The 26566-nt window shown below is 41.4% G+C and overlaps 1 protein-coding gene across 1 annotated transcript in view; it reads right to left on the reverse strand.

The window, feature by feature from the left end:
* Positions 1-26566, reverse strand: part of abca2 (ATP-binding cassette, sub-family A (ABC1), member 2) — a 422430-nt gene that overhangs the window by 10294 nt on the left and 385570 nt on the right. The window contains 15 exon segments of the mRNA XM_079689553.1: positions 785-887; positions 977-1069; positions 1673-1776; positions 2989-3123; positions 3271-3412; positions 4044-4222; positions 5183-5303; positions 5579-5711; positions 6157-6280; positions 6382-6529; positions 12132-12247; positions 12363-12537; positions 22723-22783; positions 22952-23063; positions 23128-23233. Of these exon segments, the coding sequence (XP_079545679.1) occupies positions 785-887; positions 977-1069; positions 1673-1776; positions 2989-3123; positions 3271-3412; positions 4044-4222; positions 5183-5303; positions 5579-5711; positions 6157-6280; positions 6382-6529; positions 12132-12247; positions 12363-12537; positions 22723-22783; positions 22952-23063; positions 23128-23233 (1852 nt within the window).

Genomic DNA, 26566 nt, shown 5'->3' on the forward strand with positions numbered 1-26566 from the left:
GTATTCTTTGGAGTCTTAAGATATATGACCATAAATAAAAGAAGGAAAAAAAGTGGAAATTGAATCTCACATTATTTTATTTTGAACATTAATTGTGAACATTTTCCACTGCTTAAAATGATTCTCTCCAGTGTTGGCAATTGGCCTCTATATTAAGCAATTCAGAAGGAAGGACAGCTTTTTCTTAGACATATTTTAGAACTATTCTTCCTGCCAGAATTTATCATTATGGCCCACTTCTCAAACCAAAGTTACACATTTGTGTGTGTTGGTAGTTTTGTGTTCACTGATAGTAAGCATTTTCCTCTGGTCAGGAGCCGCTACTGTGTTTTGGTTTGATGGGTGTGGGCCGGTCCGGGTCAAAATGCAAGGGCCAATTTTCTGTCCCAGTCCAGCCCTGCAAGTAAGTAGCAACATGTGATGCTACAAATTTGAATAAAAAGACCATAATTTATTGAAAGTAGTGGTTGTTACCTTTTCTTACATAGAGCATAGCACAATACCATCCATGCTATTTTTGTGGCAATAAGAGGAAATAAACCAACTTCATGACATAACAAAAATTGAAGAACGTCCAAATTTGACCTGAGGACAACAGAAAGGGTTAAGAGTGTTATCACTTATAACAGCTTTGTGCTGCGGCAGGAAACCATGGTGATAAGAGCGACAGCTCTGAACCCACAAAATGAAGAGGCTCACAGCCCTGCACACTGCCTACCAATCCTCTCATGGTTTGTTTCCTTCTCATAGATTCTGATCTCCTGGAGTCTCTGCAGTAACGTACCTTCAGCACGGCCTCAGGGAAGTTCCTGTTAAAGAATCGCAGCACCTCCTTCACATTGGAGCTGCTCTTGGTCCTCACTGTGATCATGTAGCCATCCCCAAACCTGGATATAAAGACATGATGGACATGAGACATAGTCATATAGATCTGAGAGTTGATATTAAAACACAGGAAGAAGGTGGAGCTTCTGACCTGTTCTTCAGATGTTGGATGCTGCCCAGGCACTTGAACCTGCCGTTAACCATGATGCCCAGCCTGGTGCACAGAGCCTCACACTCCTCCATGCTGCACAGAGCAGCAGACACACTACGTTAGCTACAGTACGCTACAGTCTGGAAGCCCTCAAAGGAAGTCCGATTGTTTTCCCCAAGAGATCCATATAAACATCTTAATATGTTTCTCTCCTGTGTTCTCTCCTATGTTTGTGAAATAATAAACAGCTGATTTATACAAAAGATATAATTGTATATACATGTGGTTTTTTTGCCAGGCTGTGAAACCTGTTTATCCTTACTGTACAGTGGGTCCTCTTAACACGGGGGTCAAAAAAGATCTATTTGAGGAAATGCAGTTTTTGGCACTTTGCTCTTGTTTCACTGCCTGAGAAAAAAGAGTAACTGGTAAATGAGAAATGGAATTAGTGATCCAAATCAATGTTCCCAGCAAACCTTTTATTCTCCACTTGTTTCGAAAATGACAAAATTAAAATAAAGCTTATTTTCCGTGTCGTTCAGTCAAACACACCGCAAGAAGAATTTCATTAGGAAATGGATCACCAGAACTGTTTAGTTCTTGCTTGCCTTTCAGGATTTAAGTACTATTGTGAAAAAAGTATATGGCAACAGTAAGAGCGGGATTCCACTGAATGTAAGGACTAAGACGTCTGACCTGTGTGATGTCAGCACAACAGAGCGTCCTGTCTTTATTATGTCCAGGATCAAATTCCAGAGGAATCTGCGGGCCTTCGGGTCCATGCCAGTGGTGGGCTCATCCTGGAAGCCCCCACAAAATACAGCTTATTGGACAGTATATACTGTACTCTCATTATAGTTTCCGTGGCCCTTCTACCAGGTCCACATAAACTAGACCCTCCAGAAAAACGCGGGCAAAAATCCTTGATTATGCGGGCTAAAATCCTTGATTATGCGGGCTAAAATCCTTGATTATGCGATTAAACATGCAGGGTTTTTATGTGATTTTATGCGGTCAAATTGCGGGAAGTTGCGAAATATGCGGAAAGTTGCGAATAAAAGAATAGATTTTCTTTTAAATATTGGGCTGTCTTATTTATTCTCTCTCACACACAACCTGCCACTAACGTTAAACCCCTTTCCTATTCAATTAAACACATTCAATGTTTAAAAGCAATTGGGCTATTTCAATCCCACTCTCTCTCTCTCTCTCTCTCTCTCTCTCACACACACACACACACACACACACACACACACACACACACACACACACACACACACACACACACACACACACACACACACAAACACAAACACACTTCTCCGCCTCATTCTGTTTTCATTTACTCGTTCGTTATCTGACCAGCTTCAATCTTATAGGCTACTAACTTCGTTTCTTGTAGCCCTCTAAAGCGTTTTGAAGGTTGATGCCTCGGTGAACGTGAGTTGTTTGGCTTTCTTGTCCGCAGCAGCAGAAAGCATTTTCGAATGTTTGAATGAATCAAAGTGGGTCGTCACCGTCGACTTTCTCTAAGACTTATGCTCCAACACACAGTTGCACAAGGTGCAGAATAGTTTCCCCCCACTTTCGTGAAAGACATCGGGGTACTGCCTGGTCTTTAGCAGAAATGTTCGTCGGTAAATGAGATGGATCAGATTTTTTCATCTTGGTGTTTTCTCTCTCGTGTGAGTTCCACACGTTCACTCTACGGAGTTGTTTACCTTCTGTGATGCGCGAGCTGATGACGTTGCGCCATCATCATCACTACTTCACGTCAAGAAGAGTTTACTTTTTTTTTTTTCAACTTTGTGTGAAAAAATGTGGGGATTATGCGGCCTTTTGATAAATATGCGGCCTTTGAAAATATGCGCCATTTTGCTGATTATGCGGTAAATTCTGCGATCGCAGAATCGCGTTTTTCTGGAGGGTCTAAACATTAAAGCATCATTCCACTCCCAATGTGTCACTCAAACAAGGCGCAGCATATAGGAACATCCATTCCAGCGTCTTACCAGGAAGATGAGTGAGGGGTATCCAATCAGAGCGATGGCAGTGGAGAGCTTGCGTTTATTACCTCCACTGTAAGTTCCGGCAGGCTTGTCTACATACTTTGACAACTCCAGCTTCTCTAATGCCCACTGCACCACCTGGAGGAGAGGAAGGGTACTGTCAGTCCGCCAGGACCATTCATCTGTTCGGGGGGGGGAGATGTCCCACCACTAAACAAAGGTTAGAGCTGGGAGTGAGTGTGTGTGTGTGTGTGTGTGTGTGTGTGGTGTGTGTGTTTGACTGACCCTCTCCTGGTCCTTCCAGGGAATGCCACGGAGGCGAGTGTAAAGTTCCAGATGTTCTCTAGCAGTCAGGTCATCAAACAGAGCGTCAAACTGCGGACAGTAGCCGATACTCTGCTGCACACACAACAGGTCCTTCAGGATACTACACACACACACACACACACACACACACACACACACACACACACACACACACACACACACACACACACACACACACACACACACACACACACACACACACACACACACACACACACACACACACACACACACACACACACACACACACACACAAAGCTTGATTTTAACAAAAATGAATTGCATTCCTAATTTTAATAAATAACCTTTAATGTACCTGCTATCTTGCACCAGGCTGCAAACATGTTTATTTCTTCTGTAACGTTGTGAGTCTACTGTTTTCTCACATCACTTTTGAACAGGCCTCAAGTGGACCTTCAGGGAACTGCACTCTGTGGCACATCTACATCCTTAGCAGTGTGCATTAATCTGAGGCATGTTGTGGCAATTAGCAATAAAAAGACACATTACACATTTTTCTAGTTCCTATGTTGCCCTCTATATATGTCAATGTGCAGCAGCTGAGCATTAGAGTGTGGCTGAGACAAATAGAGAGGTGTCCACATACTATAGGTCATAAACTATGTTTTTCAACTGATGTGTGTTGCTAATTTTTCTTCTTCTTTGTGATCTTAAGTAAAGAAAATAGAAAAGCACATGAACATTAAAAGTTATCATTTTCTGCCACTGACCTGTTTCCGTTAATGAAGGCCTCTCCTCCAGTCGTAGACTCATCTCCTGTCAGCATCTTGAAGGTGGTGGTCTTCCCTGCTCCATTCACTCCCAGCAGTCCGAAACACTCCCCCGGCCGGACGCCCAGACACAGCCGGTCCACAGCCAAGATATGACCCATCTTCCTGGATTTGTAAACCTGAACACAGGGACATACCAGTTTTTTAGTAAACCAACGCTCCTTAACTATAAATCATGTATATTCCACAGACAAAATGGGTGTTTTACTGATAGGTTAAATTGATTATTCAGTATTGGAAACAGGGGTGGCACTCATTTCTGGCAGTAAACATAAACAGTTGTTTGCTTCTAATTCACACTATTTGACATAGTGATGTCATTATGTCCGTCAAGTAAACAAAGGAGTAATTTTAACGCTACAATGTTTGAGTGAAATATGCATTTGCGTGCACATTTCTGTAGAAACAAAACAGTTGCTTCTTGGAATGTTCTACATTTTGAGAGCTAAATGATCCAATGTGTTTTTAAACGGAGCAGAAATAGAACTAGTCTCCCAATTCAAGTGTCTTGGAGTCATATTGGACTCGAACTTGACTTTTAAGAAACATATTAAGAAAGTATCCAATACCATTAAATTCAACTTGCAACATTTTAAACAAATGAGACCTTTCTTAACTGTCAATGCTGCAAAGTCATACCTCCACTGTGTGATTCTATCCCACATTGAATACTGTTTGACAAACTGGTCGTTTGCTTGTGCCACAAACCTGAAACCCATAGAACAGCTGTTCAAGAGAGCTATCCAGGTGTTTGACAGAAAGCCACAGTCATACCACCACTGTACCATCCTTGAAAATCACAATTTCTTGAGTTTTGACAATTTTAAAAGTATGTGCTTTATTTATAAATGTTTACAATGCTTGTGTACACTGCTCATGCTCTTCCTGGATATCATGTATTCATTTTTTCTATGTATATAAATGTCATGTTCTTATATGTTGTATGTGACGGGACTACGGATGGAAATGAGCTCAAAGCTAAAATCCGGCTCATTTACACTTGTAAGCATTATTTTGTTTTAAAGTGTTCATCAATGTGCACTGTCCCGATTCAAATAAACGATTAAATGAAAATGAACCTTTGTGAGGTTGTCGATCTTTAGCTTGTCATTGTCAGCGTCTCCTCGTAACACTCTCCGTCTCTCACAGGCCACGTCTACATCGTCATCGTCTATTGGCTGGCAACTGACAGGCATCCTCCTGCACAAACACACACACACACACACACACACACACACACACACACACACACACACACACACACACACACACACACACACACACACACACACACACACACACACACACACACACACACACACACACACACACACACACACACACACACACACACACACACACACACACACACACACACACACACACACACACACACACACACACACACACTAAGTCTGAAGGAGTGACAGTAAATCCTGACATTCCCCACACTCATAGAAACCAACAGGACTCACGGCGGCTTTCTGAGGAAGTTGTACTGGCAGAGGATGGTGATGAGGAAGCCAACAAAGCCTTCGATTGTCATGGCAACGAGCCCTCGCGTCACGATGTCCCACTCAAATGGAGACTTCATCTTGTCAAACTGGCCTGAAAGCGCACCATTTATAACGATTGATATCTTCTTTACTTTTCTTTCAAAAATATTTGTGTGTTTGAAAAGTAAAATAGTTAAAGGTCCAACTTGTTGAGGCCAACTTAAGGTTTATGCATTTCAATTTGTTAGTGTCTAAAATACATACTTATTTAAGTGTTTGTTTCATTTACTATTTCTGCAAATAAAGTAGATTTTGCTAGTAAAGTTATTATTATATTATTTTTATAAAAGAAAATGATAGGCAACAAAAGATGAAATAACAATGATTCTAAATTCTAACATCATCCTGTTTGCCCTTATCATGGTACATTCGAATGTTGTTTTTTATGTCCCTTGTATCACACAAACACATACAGTACAATAATTATTCTGACTTCTTCACAATCACATTAAATAATCGTGAGAGAAACTACAAACATTGCTCCGTTATTGGTGTACCTATTTTAGCGTAGTATTCATTGATGTACTCATTGTAAGCCATCTCCATCAGGCCATGTCCCAGGTTGTAGTTGGGGAAGATCAGGAAACAGGACTTCAGGTAACTGTTGATTCTTTTCAGATCCTAAAGACATCAAGATAGCGGAGAATTAACACAGAAGTGATCTGAGAATACATCTGATAATACTGCACAACAAAAGCTGAGGGAACAATAGTCAAACTGACCTTATCATGTTCAAAGAGCTGGAGCAGGAAGGTGGCAACAGTTGCAGTGATGCCTATGAAGAGGTTGATGACTATAAGGAACACGTAGGCTGTACTGGGCACCTCGAACCAGAAGGATGCTGGGTACATGATGGGAGTAATGGACCACCTGGAAAAGAGACGACATATTGAAAGCCAAAAATATGAAGACGCATTAATTAACTTTAAATTAAGAGGACACCTCTTCATCTAAAACGCTAAGTCAATGAGGAAGTGCCTTGATCCTGCGTTATTTTGAATAATCAGAAATGGACTGCATTGGTTGCAAATAGAAGTCAGTACGTTCAGAAGTCTATGACAAAATGACCCTAGCCTCACCTGATTTATTACCTCAATAAACCTTTTCTGTATTGGTTCATATTCTCAAAGGCCAGATTCAAGAAGTCTGATGCACAATTATGGTCCTGTTCATAGTATAAAAAGACAACAAAGCAGGGTATGCTTGAAGGGCCGGAATACCTTCTGATTTACATCTCGATTCCATGGCATTGCTGTGAGATATTATCCATCATTCAGTACTAATAAAGACACTCCAAGCACTCCACAAGTACATTAAAGCACAAGCCTGCACTGGTTAAATAAAGGTTAAAAAAAATAAAAAAAAATAAAAGCCTGATTCTTGCTAACTAAAACTAGCATCCCAATACATTTCACAATTCTTCCTTTCTTACAAAGCTAGCTAGCTTGTGTTAGCACCATCTCACTTTTGCCCAGCTTCAACCTCTGTGATAAATATGATCAACTTCACACTAGTTGAGTGACTATAATAAAACACTGTCTGCACTGGTGCAGTTTTTCCAGATCTTATATTCAGGGAGTTTATTTGCTGTCAAATATCAGAATGAAAGTGTGGTCTGCAGTCACATTTCTTTTGAAGTTTCTACTTGGGAAACATAAGGAGAGATGCCTTGAATCTTCTTCTCCTTCTCTTTCTCTAATTTCTTGTCTTTAAACCACTTTTCCCCAAAAATCTATATCATGGAAGAATACAGTTACTCAGACCCAGGGCCTTATACTGATGAACCGTTGCTGCAGACAGGATGATGTTGGAAAAACACTGATTTTAGATCATGCACTGTGAAGGAAATAATTATTTGATCCCTAGCAGATTTAGTTTGTTACACTCTTACAAAGAAATTAATAGTCTATCATTTTAATGGTAGGTTTATTTTGACAGTGAGAGTAAGAATATCAAAAACAAAATCCAGAAATTGACATTATATAAAATATAAAAATTGTGGGAAATAAGTATTTGATCCCCTTGCAAAACATGTGTTAGTACTTGGTGCAGAAACCCTTGTTGGAAACACAGAGGTCAGACACTTCTTGTAGTTGGTCACCTGGTTTGTGAACATCTAGGAAGGATGTTGGTCCACTCCTCTCTGAAGATCCTCTCCAAATCCTTCAGGTTTTGAGGCTGATGCTTGGCCTCTCGAAGCTTCAGCTCCCTCCACAGATTTTCTATGGGATTAAGGTCTGGAGACTGGCTAGGCCCCTCCATCACCTAAATGTGCTCCTTCTTTAGCAGCTCCTGTGTTGCCTTGTCCGTATGTTCAGGGTCATTGTCCTGCTGGAAGACCCCTCCATGACCCATTTTCAGTGTCCTGGCTGAGGGAAGGAGGCTATCGGCCAAGATGTTACGGTGCATGGCCCCGTCCATCCTCTCCTCGATGCAGGGAAAAAGCAGAATGTTTCCACCTCCATGCTGACGGTGGGGATGGTGTTCTGGGGTTATAGTCAGCATCTTTCTTCTTCTAACACGGCGTGGCGGGTTGGGGCCAAAGATCTCGATGTCTCATCTGATCACATCCTCTTCTCCCAAGCCTTCTCTGAATCCTTCAGATGTTCATTGTCAAACTTCAGACGGCCTCTCATGTTCTTCTTGAACAGGGGTGGGGGGGGGGGGGGGGGGGTTTGTGGCGCTGCAGGATTTGATCCATCATGGTGTAGTGTGTTCCCAATAGTTTTCTTGGTGACTGTGCTCCCCGGGATCATTAACAAGTTCCTCCCGTGTAGTTCTGGCTGATCCCTCACCTTTCTATCAAAACCCCACGGGGCGAGATCTTCTGTGGAGCCCCAGACCGAGGGTGACTGATGCTCATTTTGTGTTTCTTCCATTTCTGAATAATGGCACCAACAGTTGTCTCCTTCTCACCAAGCTGCTTTCTGATGGCTCATGTAGCCAATCCCAGCCTGGTGCAGGGTTGCATTCGAATTGTCCAAAAATAAGCTCTTATCATCTTTTCCTATCCACTATTCCTTTACCTCTGTGTGAAACATCACGTGGTTAAGGGATAGTGGATAGGATAATTTAAAAGGACATAGTAAAAAAGACCGAGGTGCTTTGCGAATCCGACTGCACTTCAACGTGTTTATGATGCACCAGTGGACGTCATAAATGTGCGTCTGCTGTGGGGAAAACTACAGTTTTGTATACAGCCAACTACATGGATGTTTAATAAGAACGACGGACTAAACCCATCTAGAGGCGACTCTGCACCGTGCTCTGATGGTGTTGTTTTATGCTTTATGAACGCGGGCAACAGAGACACATAATCTTCATGAACAAGGTTGGAATTTAAATAAAAAAGTAAAGTGAAACTTAAACTTATGTTCGTCACCCTCTCCCTCCGGTCCACACGTTAATACGTGTATTATAATGAAGACATTTGTATTTGTTTTAAGATATTTTCATACATTCATACATATTGGGATTCATGTGGATATTAACGTTTTATTCCTTAACATATCACTGTGTATATCACCATTCAAACATGTATTAAAAGTTTAAGAACCCCCACACAGCTCAGTAAAGACAGTGAAATGTTGACTTTATTTGATCATTTCAGTAAAAAAGTTATGTTCATATTTCTCCTTTTGATTATTATAGTGTTGAAGGTTCAAAACAAAGCACTTTGGCAAGTTACCACATAAGTTGTAAATTACTTAATAAATACCGTAACTTTCATGATATTATTTCTCGGTCACGGTCGGTTGTTTCCGTGAACGTTGTGTCACGGTATATGTTGTGGCCGAAAGGCATTGTTGGACAGCATTTTCTCCTCTCCTTTCATAAAGGAAGGTCCAGTGGTTCCTAAGCTAAAGGAGGTTATAAAGGAAGTTTCAAATCTCCTTTCCTATCATCTAGACCAGAGGTGCCCAGTACGTCGACCGGGGGCAATGCTGGTAGATCGCGAGTCATTCATAAAAAAAAAAAATCCAGCTCCGTTAAAATAGACAAAACAGGTTTTGATCCCTCCTCCCTTGGCCTCCCTGCCATTTAATTCAGGAGTTGACTTGATTGACAGAAAAAGCGACCTATTACTTTCCAGTCTGTTAACCCAGAATGCAAAGCGATACAAAATCAGTCAAGTGCCGGGAGAGACAAACAACAAAATGAGTGCGGGAACGAGCAAAAAGCTAAAGACATACCACTTCCACACAGAATGGGAGGGAGAATTTTTTCTTGTGATGTCACATTCAAAGGTTATTTGCCTTATTTGTAAAGCAAGCGTCGCTCTGCCAAAGAAAGGTAACGTGGAGAGGCATTATCGGAGTGTTCACAAGGCATATGACAGCGACTTCCCTCCGAGTAGCGAGTTGAGAAAGAGAAAGGTCATGTATTATTGCTACACAAACATTATCTCTTAGTCTTAGTGTCGCCAACTCGTTTCTAACATGCAAAAAGACAAACAAATGCGTCTATGGTCGGTGTATTTTCTATCTTTCCAATCCAGAAGAGATCTCTCTCTCCCCCATCTTTTTGCAAGGGGGCGGGGTAGTTTACACACACGCATCTGCTACATGCAGCAACACACGGAGGAGATGGTGGAGAGAAGCGCTCCAAGGTGTGGTTACATGTTACCCGTCTTGAGGTGGACAATGCTTGTCACCAAAAGTGTTTAGCATGTAAGGGCGGTAACACGAACAATTTGTCTAAACATTTAGCAAAAGTGCACCACATTCAGACGGACGAATGCACCGGGTTCGACTATCTTTCTAGTAGCTCTGTAGCCCCATCCACGAGTAACGTTTCCACGTCAGGTGTTATGTATGCTAGCAGCAACACACGGAGTTAACTACATTATACAAACATGGGTTAATGATTAGAGGTAACTGAGTTATTTATTTTGTTAAAGTTTCAGCTATTCTGTTTCCAGTTCTGTCATAAGATTATTTAATAAGATTTGTTAAAACATTGTTGTTTCTTTTGATGTGAAATATTATTTATTTAATTCAAATAAAAAGCAATGTTAATTTTGTTCACAATTTGTTAAGTTAATTTAATAATATATGTATTTTTGAATCAAGTATTCATCTTTATTGTCTTCATTGTTAGTTTCCACATGCCTAAAACAACCTCAAACTAAATCTAAAAGTTGATGGCTAAATAAGAGCGTTTGAGAAATTGTGCAAGGCAAACAGTAGTAGTCCGAATAGTCGATTAATCGTTTAATTAATCTATAGATTAATCGATAATCAAATTAGTCGTTTGTTGCAGCCCTATTGTAGTTATCCCATGTAAAAATAAAACGTGTTATTCAGCAACCCTTGCAATTTGGGATTTTATTTTTGGTTGCTAGACCTCGGTTAGCTGGTCATTTCAAAAGTAGCTCACCAGCCCAAAAAGTGTGGGCATCCCTGATCTAGACTAGATCATTTGAACAGCACTTATCATGGCTGCCACTTCCGGGTCATTTCACTCCGTTAGGAAGGTTGCTAAGCTAAATGGACTATTCGACCGCATCCCAGGTCTACAATCTTGTCCCTGAGGTCCTTAGACAGCTCTTTAGTCTTGCCCATGGTGGAGAGGTTGGAATCTGATTTATTGATTCTGTGGACAGGTGTCTTTTATACAGGTAATTAGTTGATAAAAGGAGTACTTTCTTACAGGAAGAGGATTTATGTAACCGGTCTTTGGGAGCCAAAATTCTTGTTGGTTGCAAGGGGATCAAATATGTATTTCCCACAGTTAAATGCAAATTCATTTTGATCTCTTATATGATGTACATTTCTGGACATTCTTTTGATATTCTGTCTCTTATTAGTCAAATAAAGCCACCATTACAATTATAGACTGTTGATTCCTTTGTAAGTGGGTACACTTACAAAATCGGCAAGGGATCAAATACTTATTTCCTCCACTGCAAATTAAATCACTCAGAGTTGACAGTGATGTTACAAGCGAGGTTGGCAAAAGGCCTTGTAACCTTCATATCTTTTACATCTATATAATAGTTTCTCTCCCAGAGTGTGGAGGAGACATTGGGAGAGGGGCCATTACACAAGGAGAGATGGGCATAAATCCATCAGGACACTAACTGCTGTCTCATCAGGAGTAGATGTGGTTGGGAGTGCATACAGGACCATGGGGGCATACACACTACTGAGCCCTATGATAAGTGGCCGTGATTGGATTGAAGTTAATTGGAACAGCCCGTTGAATCTTTTTCACTTTCCAGCCCTCATTGGGTTGATGAGTTTTGTTTCCATCACACAATGCATATCAGTAAAGATGTTCTACTTTAATATTGCGTTCATTAAGTGTTGACTTACAAACTAACCACAAACTAAATTCCATTCAGTTTTTTTTAAATGTGGTGAACTGACCCTTCAATAGAAGTGTAAGACCACTAGACTACACTATAATGAGACGTTAATTCCAGGTATAAACGCTGATAAGTAAAGATGTGTGCACTCAAAGGTCTCACCCGTACAGAAGAAAGAGAGAGAGGACTGCAGGGAAGTTAGTTGGTGATGTGTAGGCCGGCAGGTCAAACACAAACAGAATAATCACACAACATGTGGCAGGCACCAGGTAGTTCAGCTGAGGAGAGAGCAGACACACAATGAATTATTAAAAACACAAGACAATCCACTGCCCTAACCTCAGTTACACATGCATTATTCTTTGTACAGTATTGACCCCAGGGTTTTCTCACCATGTCCCATATGTAATTAGCCAGCCAGTAGATGACAGGGTCACACCCGCTGACAAACTGCAGGTGTTTGGCCTTCGTGGATTTCTCTGCAACAAGGAAGACCACAAAGCTGGCCGGTACAAAAGACATGGCTACAATAATGAAGATAGCAATCACCACATCTGTCCCCTGGAGCCTGGAGATACAGGAAGAGGAGAGAGGAGAGCGAGGAGAGAGGAGAAATAGGTGAGGAGCCTTTAGAAATTATTGTAAATGATAACCATCACAAGGCTATGTCTTTCCACCTTTATAACTCAGCCCAACATCCTCTCATTTTGGGTTTCCCCTGGCTAAAACTTCATAACCCCCACATACATTGGCACTCTTGCAAGGTGGAGGGGTTGGGAAAGGAATGCTTATATCACTGTTTAAAGCAAACAGTTGAGATGGACAGGGGAAGCAACACTGGGAATTGTAGGCAGGATTTCAGTCCCTTCCTACTACCATGATCTAGGTGAGGTTTTTAGCAAATCCAAGGCTTTGGCTCTTCCTCCTCACCGTCCATTGTGCTATTGACCTGATTGCTAGAGTTCCTATTCCTAAAGGACCTGGGCAGCCGGCCGTCCTTTCTCCTACGCACAGCAGCTCCTCAATGCCGCGAGGCGCTGGCTCCGACCGGGACAACACTCCGCTGAGGACGTTGTGGAGCAGGTGGCACTGGAGCAATTTGTCGTAGGAGTCCCAATATCCACAGGGAACTGGGTCCAGTGCCACCACCCTGCCAGCCTAGAAGCACCCGTCGTCCTCGCGGAGGATCATCTCTCTCTTCCCCAGCGGAGCCTGAAGCAATGGCGGAGCTGGGGGGTGGCTGGGAGTGGCCACGGCCACCCCCAGCTGAATCCTGGCCACCCTATTGGCCACCCTCACCACGGGGCCCAAACAATTTTAGAACATTAAGAAAAAAAAGTTTAAGTAACCTTCCATCATTCATCAAGAATTAACATTAATAGGACGTTATATTGATAATTTACTCACTAAACTTACAATTTATTTAACTTCTTTTCTTCCAAAAGTTAATTATCCAAAGCCACTGTACACCCCCCTCTATTTACATGTAATGGTTTGGTCCTGCCTCCAAACGCGGTGCAGCACCGCCTGCACTTTCTAGCAGAGAGTGAGAGCATGTTAGGAGCATGGATGCTAGTACTTACTTGTGTACCATATCTCAACGATTAGCAAAGTCAGGCTTTCAAAAGAGAAAAGAAAGGAGAGAAAGACAAGATAGAGCGACTAAAGGGCGACAGTAGCAGTGGTCTATGAGTGGTGGAAATCTGTCTGTTAGCTAAGCGTAGTCCATTGTAAATAATAATTGTTATGTTTTTTTTTGACATTAAGTACTGTTAATATCTATACAGGTTTCTAATTTCACTCCTCTTTTAGCTGACATTTAGTAAATGCAGGTATTTTTTAGCAGCTATTCATACTAAATCAGTTTACCCTCTCCCTGGTGCCAGGACCAACAGATCCATCTCTAGGCTCAGCAGCCCTGTCCCGCCATAAGTGTTATATTTTCACCGCTCAGTGTCAGTAAATAGTGTGTAGTTAGTATTGGACTACAAGATAGATGCAAGCCTGTACAGGTAGTAGGAGTTATTTAAAGCATAAATGAGTGGGTTGGGTTCTGGAGGTGTGGTTACAGCAATTGGGCTTGGTTGACGTGGCCTGGGCCTGGTGGTGGGGCTCAATGTGAAATATTTTCATGGGGCCCAAAATCCCTGGCGTGTATGGCCAGAGGGCAGGACCTATAACACATTTACTACCCCTCACTCACACACCCACCCACACACCACACAGCCCCCAACTAAACCACCCCCCTTTTGCTGTCTCTTCTCAGGGTCCAGCCTACGCGTATGGTCATCTGACACCTCCTCAGACAACAAGTTCCTCCTCAGACTGGTGTCTGAGGAGGCAGGATTGATGGCGATGCAGGCAGCCCGGCTGCCACTTCCGCCGTGAGTGCCCACTCATGGAGGTCGGACAGCTGGTCCGGGTTGCGGAACCGCCGGCGTCCTTCCCCGGTCCTGAGGGTATGTACCGTATACCGGTATGTATACCAGAGTTCCCGTTAGAATATTTTTTCGCCGGTCAACATGTCCGTTAAAGTTTTAATCTTCCAGACTAAACGAGAAAAGTGCCGTTCAAAGGTCTTCTTTGTTATTTATTGTGTTTTAAAACAAATTGATATGAATCGATATTAAACAAACTAATTGTAGTAGATGAACAATTCAAAAGTGAACAGTAACTTACAATAACACTGGAATAATAAACAGAGCGCTAGCTCCCTCTTCTGACAGCCCGTCAGTAGTAGCTCGCGGACCAGTAATGAGTGATCCGACAGTAAAACTAAACATATCTATAACTAGTTACGGTAGTTTGAGAGGTAATTAAAATAGCTACGTGTGATATTCTAACCTGAAGTGTGTGTTTTGTTCTGCTCACCGCTGCATGTGATCATGCGGAGCTGCGTGTCGACTCGTCAGCAGCAGCTGATCTCTCTCTCCCGTCAGATTAGACTTTACTCGCGTGTATGTCCATATCGATCAGATCCAGCTAGTTCTAGCTAATGATAGGACTACCTGCTTATTAAAAAACACCTAAACAATAAGCGTTGCTATGCAACCGGGTGAGGCCGCAAAGTATAGCGCAGCATTATGCATTTGTTTACATGCCCACCGGAACCCCGAGGCATTACCAACAGATCAACGCACAATCAACCCATACAGGATATCTCTTTCTCCATATTAAGTGTTAGACATTAGAATTGACTATTCTTGTCTGTCACATACTCTTTTCTCTGTCACATAAGTGGCGCAAGTTGCGCCACTGATGTGGTATTGCGCTAAACGGAAATTATTTTTGAACGGACACTTTGACCGGAGAGATTTAGGTTTGCCGGTCTTCAGCATATTTTATCGGTCGTAGTCCGGTAATTACCGGCTAACGGGAACTCTGATGTATACATGGGGGTACACACCAGGCTCTGATGGACACGGGCTGTAATCACACGATGATCCATCAGCGCTTGGTTCGACAGGGGGTATTGCTAGAAGCATCGTGGGTGAAGGTGAGGTGTGCATGGGGATATTCACCAGTACCCGGAGGTGACTCTTTTAGCGTAATATTTCTGCCAAGGCACTGTTTCATATAATCTCCCGAGTCGTGATCTCAAAAGAGATCCTGACTCAACAGGGCACATAGTTTATGTCACGCACACTACGCGAGCTGTATGAACTGATGGGCATCCACTCAATTCAGACTAGCGTTTACCATCCACAGACCGACGGCGTGGTGGAGCAGTTTAACAAAACGCTAAAGAACATGGTTTCGTAAGTTCGTTCACAAAGATAGTCGTAATTGGGATAAATGGTTAGACCCTCTGTTGTTTGTCCCGTCCTCCACAGGATTTTCTCCCTTTGAGCTATTGTTTGGCCAACCCTTTCTCCTAAAACTTACGTTCCCACAGAACTAAACTGCATTCTCAATTACGTTTAGCTAGAAACTTATTTTCTCCCACGTTACGTTTGTTATGAACGTATCTCAAATACGTTTATTTTCTACATATCTTCTAGAAACATATTTTCTCCCACGTTACGTTTGTTATGAACGTATCTTAAATACGTTTATTTTCTACATATCTTTGCCATTTATTGTCTTGCTTATAATAATGATAATAGTCATTTATAAATATAATTTTAGAGCACACATTTGAAATCAAGAATCGGGCTCGATATATGGTTAAATTAAAATCAGTAGGAGAGGCTGTAATTTCGCCAGCTGTTCGCCATCAACTCTCATGAGCGAGGCAGAAAATAATAGTTGTAACATGCCAAAAAGCTGCTGTGTCGTTTATTGCACCTCAAACATTAAAACAAATCCAGAGTTACGTGTTTCTGTACTTCCTCTAAGAAGAAAGGACAGTAACAGAAGATCTCTGTGGCTTCATGCAGGCTTGATCCCCGTTCAAATGACAGCGTTGGTTTCCACAAAAGTGGGCGTGGCTGTAAAGTGACGTAGATTTTACTCTCATATATTATTCTAAACCATTTTATTTATTCTAACGTAAATTACATGCCAGTGTTTTATCTTTTTATTTAGCGTGTTTTTTGTTTTTGCATGTTTAATTGGGAATGTTTTCATGTTCGCTGATTGGATGTTTTAGCCGCAATGCACGTTGCGATGTGGTGTTAATGCAATATAATATCCGGAAAAAAAATCCGATTTTAGTATGGCCGAAGACACTACACCAGTGACGAGCCGTCAAGGCCCTCTAGTCTAGGCCATATGTGAGGGCCTAAGATATTATAAAAAATAATATTTGAAAACATTTTTAAAAATATATATTTTTTTATATATTTTTTTGACAAATGTTTCATTAGTTTTACCTAAATCACTTGATTTAATTGTATTTAAAATAACATTTCCAAAGAAATAAATCCTTCGAATCTGCCCAGTTTCTGTTGGAATGTGAAGGGTTACATGCCGCCTCTGCGAGTTATTTTAAGACGGGAGAGCTTGTTGGTCCCTCTGTAGATTCACAGAGGGCCAGCTATAGTAACTCAACGAGAGAGTAATGTCAAATGACAGTACAATTGACCAATCATATCTTCCCTCTAAATGGGTGGGCTTTATTTTCGCGGACTTTATGACAAGTTCCGCCCGCTGGGAAGTCTATGCAAGTGGTGCAGTGACGCGTCCTAAAACCCGGAAATAAGCTGCGCTCGGATTCCCTCGACAAAAAAGCATTGGGACTTCTCCATAGGATTTTGGAAAATAGCTGGAAATAAGGTCTATGGAATACGTACCTGTTAGATAAATTCACGTTTTGTTCAGCCGGATAATATCCACATTTCTACCTACTTTTATTATTTTCGAATCAAAAATCTAATCGATAGATTTATTATCGATAGATTTATGATTAGCATAAATTCGTTCATGATGGCTCACTTCAGTGATAGTGATGACATCGTTGCGAAATTATTAACCGAGTCATGTTCAAGATTGAGTTACAATGATAAACTGGAGTGGCAAAGGATCAGCTGCATGACCCGCCATCTATTGCTTCATCCAAAAGGAATGGAGGATGGACTTTGTATTTCAGTGATTTATCATCAAAGGTAGGCCTAAGTCATTTTCATTGTGGGCCACCGTGCTGACTTAATTTATTTGTAATTGTTACTTGGCTGTGGGTGCCCTGTCATCATAGGTGTTTATATAAATTGTGTTTTTTTGTGTGGTAGAGGGTTGCTGTCATTGATGCGTTTTGCACCCCGGGGCGTTTTGGTATTCCGCTAAAGTATACGCTGTGACGTAATAATTCTTCTTTTTTTTTTCGAGGGAAGGGGGGAGGGGTCAGAGGGCGTAGGTATAAAAGTCACGGCCCGCCACTGCACTACACTACCCATAATCCCCAGATATCGTCGTTGACAAACCCCATGATTAATCTTCAAGCTCTGGGATTGGATGTTGGAGTGGCAGTGCGCCAAGGTTACGCCGAGCGTCAAGCTCTTTGAAATGGAACGACACCACGGCAGACTATTCAAAACTGGACTCGAACGCCCCCCGAGAACATGGCACTGGGACTTGTAGTTTTAAAAGCCGTTTTCGTTTTTCCCAAAATTAGAAGTTGACAGTATTAAACTGTGTACAGCCCTGGAGGTTTAGGCGATAGGAAACAAATTGGTGTGTACAATTTTAAAACGTTGTACTAAATGGGTGAAAATCGCTTGTATCCATAATGGGCAGCATTAATATATACCCACATGACAGCTCATTGTTACTTTGTAATTCTACTCCACTGCAATTCAGAGGTTAACCTGGTATTTTTGCTCCACTACATTTATTTTAGTTACTTTGCAGATTCTGATTAATGATGTGAAATATAAACAACCCTTAAATCAGACTTTAGTTACACCTGAGTAAAATTTAGAGAAAGTGATCGTCAAGTGCCAACAATCCGGAGAGATATTTGATAGTTGGTGCTTGAGAAGACTAAACATTTATCTGCAGATCTCCATAGAGTATATTCATTAATCGTTATTCTCTAATAGTTCATTAAAAACTGTATATAATTGCTATTTTGCACATCCCTTTCAAGATTTCAAGATTTTCTAAGGTTTATTGACATATCATATACACAACTACGGTGTAGTTATGCAATGAATGACAAACTTGGGTCACAGGTTCCTCAACAGTGCATTACAAGACATCTATCAATATGTGTATACCTCCACCATTAAACTGTCAAATTCTGCACATTTCTTATACTATCTACATACATAAGAGTATAATTAATGTGTATAATATCAGTTAAAATAAGTGCTTCAACATAGTTAACATTGCAGGAAAGCAATATATTAGACGTTAAGTACTTTGTCAGTCTTAATATTTATCTGTAGATAGATACCCCCAAAGCTTTTTTCTTATTTGAAAGAAGACCTTAACCTAAATTATTCTTTAATGTGTTAATAAAGGTTAATTAGTTTGTCTGTTTTGCACATCCTCATATTAATATCTTTGCACATCCAGCACTAAAATGTTTTATTGTAGAGATCACTTACAGTATCTTCTTGATTTTTTATATTCTATATTTCTATCATTTACCTTCTACTTTCCCCCTATGAAAGTATGTACTCTTAATATTTTTTTCATCAAATAAGATTATTCAACAAAAATAACATTATTCAACAAAAATAATTCAATAACCTGCTTTAACCACTAGGCAGTGCACACAAGGTGCACACAGCATACTAATATTAACTTTGTATTATTAGTGTAGGACACTTATGTATGTATAACATCTTAAGATGTGTAGTTTTATTCATGTTTTTACATAATTTTACAGGATATTGCTATACTATTTCTCATGTTTTACTTCTACACATTAATATCTGATTTGTAAAACATCACAGACAGAATGTGAGATGCACAGGCTGCAGTGGAGATGCTGCGCACAGCTGATCGACAGCTGGGACACAAACCGCCAAATACAAAAACATAATTCAGATCCAGCCGTCATGACTCCACTCCGGAGGGATCCCCCGATCATTTCTTACAGTTTCTCATCAAGGGGGGGTCTCCTGTACCCCGGTACAAACATACTGCCTGAGGAAGGCTATGTGTATTTTTTTTGTCATTAACCTTTTTCGGACTACTTATTTATTTATTTTGGTGACAATCCGACCTCCATGCTGCTACTCTGGTTCAAACTGCATCCACCAAACAATATGATTTATCTCGACCTCCCCAAAATAACCAAAATCTGACACGATGTGAGATGTTTTTTTTAGCTGTCGTCATTTCCTGCGATCTTATCCATGCAGTGGATGAATGAATGAAAGGGCGTTTCTTTGACTATTTATAGGCAAACATGGGCGTTACGTGAAGCCCGCAAAAGCTGCACCGCATTTCGAGTCGGTTGTGATTTATAAAGGGAAACAGGCGTAGGAAGTGCCATACGCACTTTCCTCGCCGGTACGCAATGTTTAGTGAATCGGAAAGTGGCGGAAAATGTATGGACTACGTAAGCAACCTTCCCACGTCAATCCTACGCACGGCATTATACATGAGGCCCCAGGGCTCTATAAATAAAGAACTACGGCAGATGTGTAATATTTAATGCAGCCGAACCGTGTATTACAATGCCGTTATGTGATGACTTCAAAAGAGAAAAGCAAGAACACTCGGAATAAAGTATTATTTTATTTTAAAAAAATATTTTCGGATATCATATCGCATTAACATCATATCCCAACCAGCATTGCGGCTAAAACATCCAATCAACGAGCTTCAAGCTGAGGATCTTGGGAAATCAGTTCTGTGGGTTTGTGGTGTGTATCGCTCGAAATGTCCCTTATAGGCCTACGTCTGTTTCCCGTGACTTTATTTACGGCTAAAAAGCATGCTAAAAAGCCCAAGATTATATAATTAGACAAATAAATAAAAACAAGGATAATTGTGTGTTATTGTTGAGTAAATAACATTGTGTTATTTAGAAAAAAATAACAAATTAGAAGGAAAAAAATATTAAAAAAAATATAGATTTCAGTATTTTGAGGCTCTAAGCCCAATTTATTTTCCTCACAGACGGGAAAAAAAGTCCGACATTATACGATTTAAATAAAAACAAATAAATATAAGATAAAACACTGGCATGTAATTTACGTTATAATAAATAGAATGGTTTTGAATAATAGATGAGAGTAACATCTACCTCACTTTACAGCCCCGCCCACTTCTGGGGAAACCAACGCTGTCATTTGAACGGCGATCAAGCCTGAAGCCACAGAGATCATCTTTTACTGTCCTTTCTTCTTAGAGGGAGTACAGAAACACGTAACTCTGGATTTGTTTTAATGTTTGAGGTGCAATAAACGACACAGCAGCTTTTTGGCATGTTAAAACTATTATGTTCTGCCTCGCTCATGAGTAACGGCTGGCGAAATTACAGCCTCGCCTACTGATTTTAATTTAACCATATATCGAGCCCGATTCTCGATTTAAAATGTGTGCTCTAAAAGGATATTTATAAATGACTATTATCATTATTATAAGCAAGACAATAAATGACAAAGATATGTAGAAAATAAACGTATTTGAGATACGTTCATAACTAACGTGACATGGGAGAAAATACGTTTCTAGCTAAAACATAATTGAGAATGCAGTTTATTTCTGTGGGAACTTAATTTTTAGGAGACAGGGTTAGTTTGGCAGGAAGCCCCGGGGTGTTTTGGACCTAGGAAAACTGGGAGGAGGGTCAAAACTCCAGTAAGAATGACATTCAGTACGTTAAGGACCTGCGAGCAAAACTCTATTCAATGGGGCAGATATCACGTGAGAATTTGCTCCAGGCCCAGCAACGTCAGCAGCGCCTGTACAACAGACGGTCGAAACTGAGACAATTTTCACCAGGAGATAAAGTGCTTGTGTTACTCCCATCATCTAGCTCCAAATTACTCAAATTACTGGTGTGTTCTGACATGGGGGGAGCAACACAGATTTACCACCTTAACCTCCTCAAAGCATGGAGGGAGGTGGCGTCTGCTTCCCTGGCCACCATGCTGATCGAGAGAAATGAGGTCCGGAGGTAATTAAGAACAACAAATTAGCCCCGGTCTGTTGTGACGACCATCTCTCACCGGGTCAGAGAGCGGACGTTGCCTTGTTGCAAAAGCAGTTTGCCGATGTGTTCTCCCTGCTGCTAGGGTGCACCGGCCTCATTCACTACCACATAGAAACGCCCCCCGGTGTGACGATTCTTTCACGGCCTTATCGGCTGCCTGAGCACAAAAGGAAAATTGTTCAGGCGGAGCTTCAGGCCATGCTAGAAATGGGAGTAATAGAAGAGTTCACCAGTGACTGGTGCTGCCCCGTTGTGCTGGTACGTAAATCTGATGGGTCAATCCGGTTCTGTGTGGACTATCGCAGGATTATTGAGGAGTCCAATAACTCATGGATCGGCTAGGCACTGCACGCTTTTACACAACACTGGATTTAACAAGGGCTATTGGCAGATTCCCCTTTCTACGGAGAAAAAATTGCCTTCTCCACTCCGTATGGTTTGTACCAATTTGTCACACTTAATTTTGGGTTGTTCAGTGCTCCAGCCACCTTCCAGCGGCTCATGGACTGGGTCCTGCGTCCCCACTCTGCATATGCTGCGGTTTACTTGGATGATGTCATCATCCATAGTGAGACCTGGGAGCATCATATACAGCAGGTGGGGGCAGTGCTCGAGTCCCTGAGGCAGGCGGGGCTCACGGCCAACCCGAAGAAGTGGGCGGAGGAAGGTATCTGGGGTATCACTTGGGCGGCGGGCAGGTGCGGCCACAAATAGAAAAGACGGCTGCCATTTCAGTCTGTCCGGTGCCCAAGACGAAGATGAAGTTGTCTGTTGTCTTTGGTTGCCTTCCCTGCCGCGTATTATACTTATACCATTGGAATATGTGGAATCTCAGCTTTCATATGATATCTAGTTTGTGCAGATAGCATGAAGTATAACATATTCCTACCGTGAGTGATTAGTGCATTAGCACCATTTCGCTTAGTGCTAACTCAGAGGCTTGGCATTAGACTTGTGTTTTGTTTAGGTAAAAATTGTTCATATCGTCAGTTGGCTGAGTTTCTTCCCGTTAATTGGGTATGACACATTAATAGGTTGTTACATGTTAAGAAGCCCTGAGACACAGTTTCGTGAACATTTCGTAAAAAGCCGGCGGGGGCTATGGGGCTTAAGAGGATAAGCAGTAATCAGGGCCAATATTTTAATATGATCAACTAAGTAAGGATTTAAGGTACTATATATCAGTGCTGGGCAACTTACAAGTAGTCTAAAGAGAGGCTGGCACTGGTTCGATTCATTGGGTGGTTTGTCAGTGTGAAGCCTGAAAAACACAAACACATAACACAACAGATAATAAGAACTGAACCAGGGGCTTGCCCAAAACATTTTACAACATGACTGTGAATTATTGGGAACTATGCTGGGCAGAAACATCCAAGTCTTTAAATAAGAAAACATTCTGTCCCGATGTTGTATCTTATGTAGTTACCATAGGCAGCAGGGTTGCCCTTGGATGCAGCCAGGTTTGCGCGCAGGATGGCATTATTCAGGACGTTCAGGTATGTCGGCATGCTGTGGTAACCTTTGTTGTTGTAAAGAACCTGGAGAGAAGCGCTGTCAGAAGCTGTTTATAATGTATTTGAGATCTTCAATTCAGAGCCTTACCTGAGCTGATCTGCGAACTGCTATCTTGCGAACCATGGGAGGTATGTTTCTCCCAAAGGACGCTGGGATTGATTTCTGAATGTTCCCCACTGTTAATCCACCATATCTATTAAGAACAAAGTCCGGTTTGAAAACAAAACATTTTAAAAGTATATATATGTTTGTACACGTATGTTTCACCTACGGTGTGTCACAAGAAATATGAATCATTTTTGGTCTTTTATTTTTAAATGTGTAATCTGACTGTATTTTGTCATTGTGTTTTTAAACGTGTCGTTCCATTGAATTTTCTTATGTGTGTTAAACACTTTGAGATGCCTCCGTGATTTTCTTTTATGAAAAATCTTAGAACTGTGGCAGGCCACAGAATACACAATAAACCTCCAGAAATATGTCAGCAGCTGAGGACCAACTGTAGCTAACTGTCTTCAAGGTAAGTTGGACACATATACAATTGCATTTGAAAACAGATCACTGGCTGAAACCTGGCAGCGTCTATCGTTTCTCCCACCCAGTTTAGATTTAAGCACGCCTACTTCTGCATTACGCAAGCATCAACGCAACAGAGTGTCACGGCGTCGCCGCCGGCGTTACGTCACAGCCTCACGCGCTAGCATTGTTATGAATGACACAAGGCTCAGGACCCAAACGCACAACACCAGAACCAGGTCAGGATTAACAAAGTGTTTTAATAAAAAAGCAAAAACGCTCACTTGGAGGATCAAACCTGAGAAACTATAAGATCAAAACGCTAAACAAAACATCTACTTGGACTATCAAAAAACGTAACAAAAGGAGTCTATCAAAATATACTTAACAAGGTCAAGAGGGACCGCTGGCAGACTTGGTTAGACAAGACGAACTGGCACAGGACAAGGGGAGACGCAGACTATAGGCTATATACACACAAGATAAGCAGTGGCGTTTACTCCTGGAGGCCAAGGGAAGCCAGGCTTCCCCTGTTTTTTCGGATTGTGGTTATAATTTTAATAAATAAATAAAACCGTTTCGGTAATTCTTCTGTGCTGTGTGTTGCTGCCATCTCTCCCCCATTCTCATTGAGTATTTTACAAAGAGTGAAGCAGCAACCCAGAAACATTATATTGCACTCAATGTTGCGAGAGGAGGCCAGCCGAAATTGGCATCCCTTGACAGCTCGCATACGAAGAATGCGAGCCTAGAGGTGAGTCGCATTTCTTACAGGCTCCCACTACCTGTTAGCATCTAGCTATCCTGCTTACAAACATTTAGCCACCCCAGCTTGTACAACTTGACGCATCCTTTCACACTCAAGAATGCCATCAAAACACCCTGAGGAAGATGTGCTACTTCAAAGAGCTAATGCAACAACTTCTGCGCCGGTAGCCAACAGCGTTTGTGCTCCTTCCCAGGCCACTGTGGAGTCAACTCGGCATCCCTCATCCGGTCTGGCGACCTCCTCTTCATACCGTAAACGAAGTTTTCTGGGCCCTGAGCCGGCAAGGAAATCCCCTCCCAGCTCAGCTGTTACTGTCCCACCACAACACTCTCCTGCTCGGTCACCTCAATCAATGACTTTCAAAGAAAAAAAGGTCAACGTGGACCATGATTACGCACCTGAATTGCAGAGAAGGAGGAAGCAGTATGTGGAAGCCAAAGCAGCACTTAAGGAAAGAAACATAAGATTCCAGAGCCCATTCCCGGCCAGACTAAAAGTGTTTTCTGATGACAACCCAGTGGTCTACAACTCGGCTGAGGAGACAACAGCAGACATGGTGAAGAGAGGGAGACCAGTGACGGTCCTAAAAATGACCGTCGCTAATGGACCAGATTAACCGGCTGACCTGGGAACCCAGCAAAAAGCGGGGAGATCAACTGCACCCGAGCTCCAAGCAACATTTCAAGGAACGGTTTCGAGGCTTTCGACATCGGGATACCTGATAAGTAGCCTATGTTTCATAAATGCCCACTTTAATGGATGCTCCCTTCTGAATATCTTGGTTAAAAAGAAACAAAAATAATAGGTAATAATAAGGCTATTTGTTTTCTTTGCCTTTACTATTATTATGTTCCTCCCTACCCAAAGGTTAAGACTAAATTGAATAGAAGGCTTATGCCACGGGCACATGTGGGCCACATTTTGGGTCGGTTTGCTACTCTCTGTATACTATGGACCATTGTATCAGCTTAAGGGCTGAAGAGGGCCCCCTTCCATCACTACAAGGAAGAGACTTTCCCTCCACACTCCAACATTACAAGGCCCAATACAAGGCCTTAAATCTGGAAGTCAATGACACTTATGTTTGTGGATATTATTGTTATACTTTTTTTGGTTATAGTTTTGGATTTTATTAATGTTATATATACAACAGGGGATGTAGGAAATGATTTAAATGCAGGAACTCATTGATTTAAAATAAAGGCAAATAGTCATCATGCAAAGTAAAGGGTCAATTAAAGTAATTACATACAATGTGAACGGTCTGGGAAATCCAATTAAAAGGAATAAAGTAATGTCAAAATTAAAAAGAGATGGAGCAGAAATAGCCCTCCATCAGGAGACTCATCTAACAGAACAGGAACACCAAAAACTTAAAAAGAGGAATTTCACTCCATACTCATCCTCTTACAGAAAGGGATCCAGGAGGGGCGTAACAATCTTAATCTCCAGTAAATTAAATTTTGAATGCACATATGAAAAAAAGGACTAAGATGGGAGATATGTACTTATTCGGGCAAATTTGCAGGTTACTTTAGTTACCCTCCTGAATTTATATGCCCCCCCGGGATCTGAATGGTCATTTTACAAACACATTTTTGAAATAATAACATTGGAGGCCCAAGGAATTCTAATTTGTGGGGGAGATTTCAATGTTAGACTTAACCCAACTTTAGATACATCAAAACCCCTTTCCTCAGGAGGGAAACAAATCACCAAGAACATTAAACTGATGTTGGGAGACCTGCGGCTCTCAGATGTATGGCGAGACATAAATACGTCTAAGAAAGATTTTACCTTTTACTCACAATCACACTCTGTATATTCAAGGCTTGATTATCTTTTTATGCATCAGAAAGGTTTTTATAGGGTTCAAAATTGCAGTATAAGGACCATGGACTTATCGGACCATGCCCGGTCTCCATGGCATTAAATCTAGGACTAGAAAGGAAAAGCACAATCTGCAGACTGAACGCAGGTATTCTTAACCAAATTAGGCCTCAAATCAGGACCGATATAAAAGATTATCTGAACGATGATGATAATGGAGAAGTGTCCCCAATAATCTTGTGGGATGCATGCAAAGCTGTCATAAGAGGAAAAATAATTGGATACTCCTCAAACATAAATAAGCAAAGAAAAGAGAAAACAAATCAGCTTCAAACAGAACTAAAACATCTAGAAAATATACATAAGAAAACCCTAAATACAAAAACAAGAACGAACTCCATGAAATCCTCT

This window comes from Notothenia rossii, assembly GCF_949606895.1.
Source record: "Notothenia rossii genome assembly, chromosome: 6".
Taxonomy (NCBI): domain Eukaryota; kingdom Metazoa; phylum Chordata; class Actinopteri; order Perciformes; family Nototheniidae; genus Notothenia; species Notothenia rossii.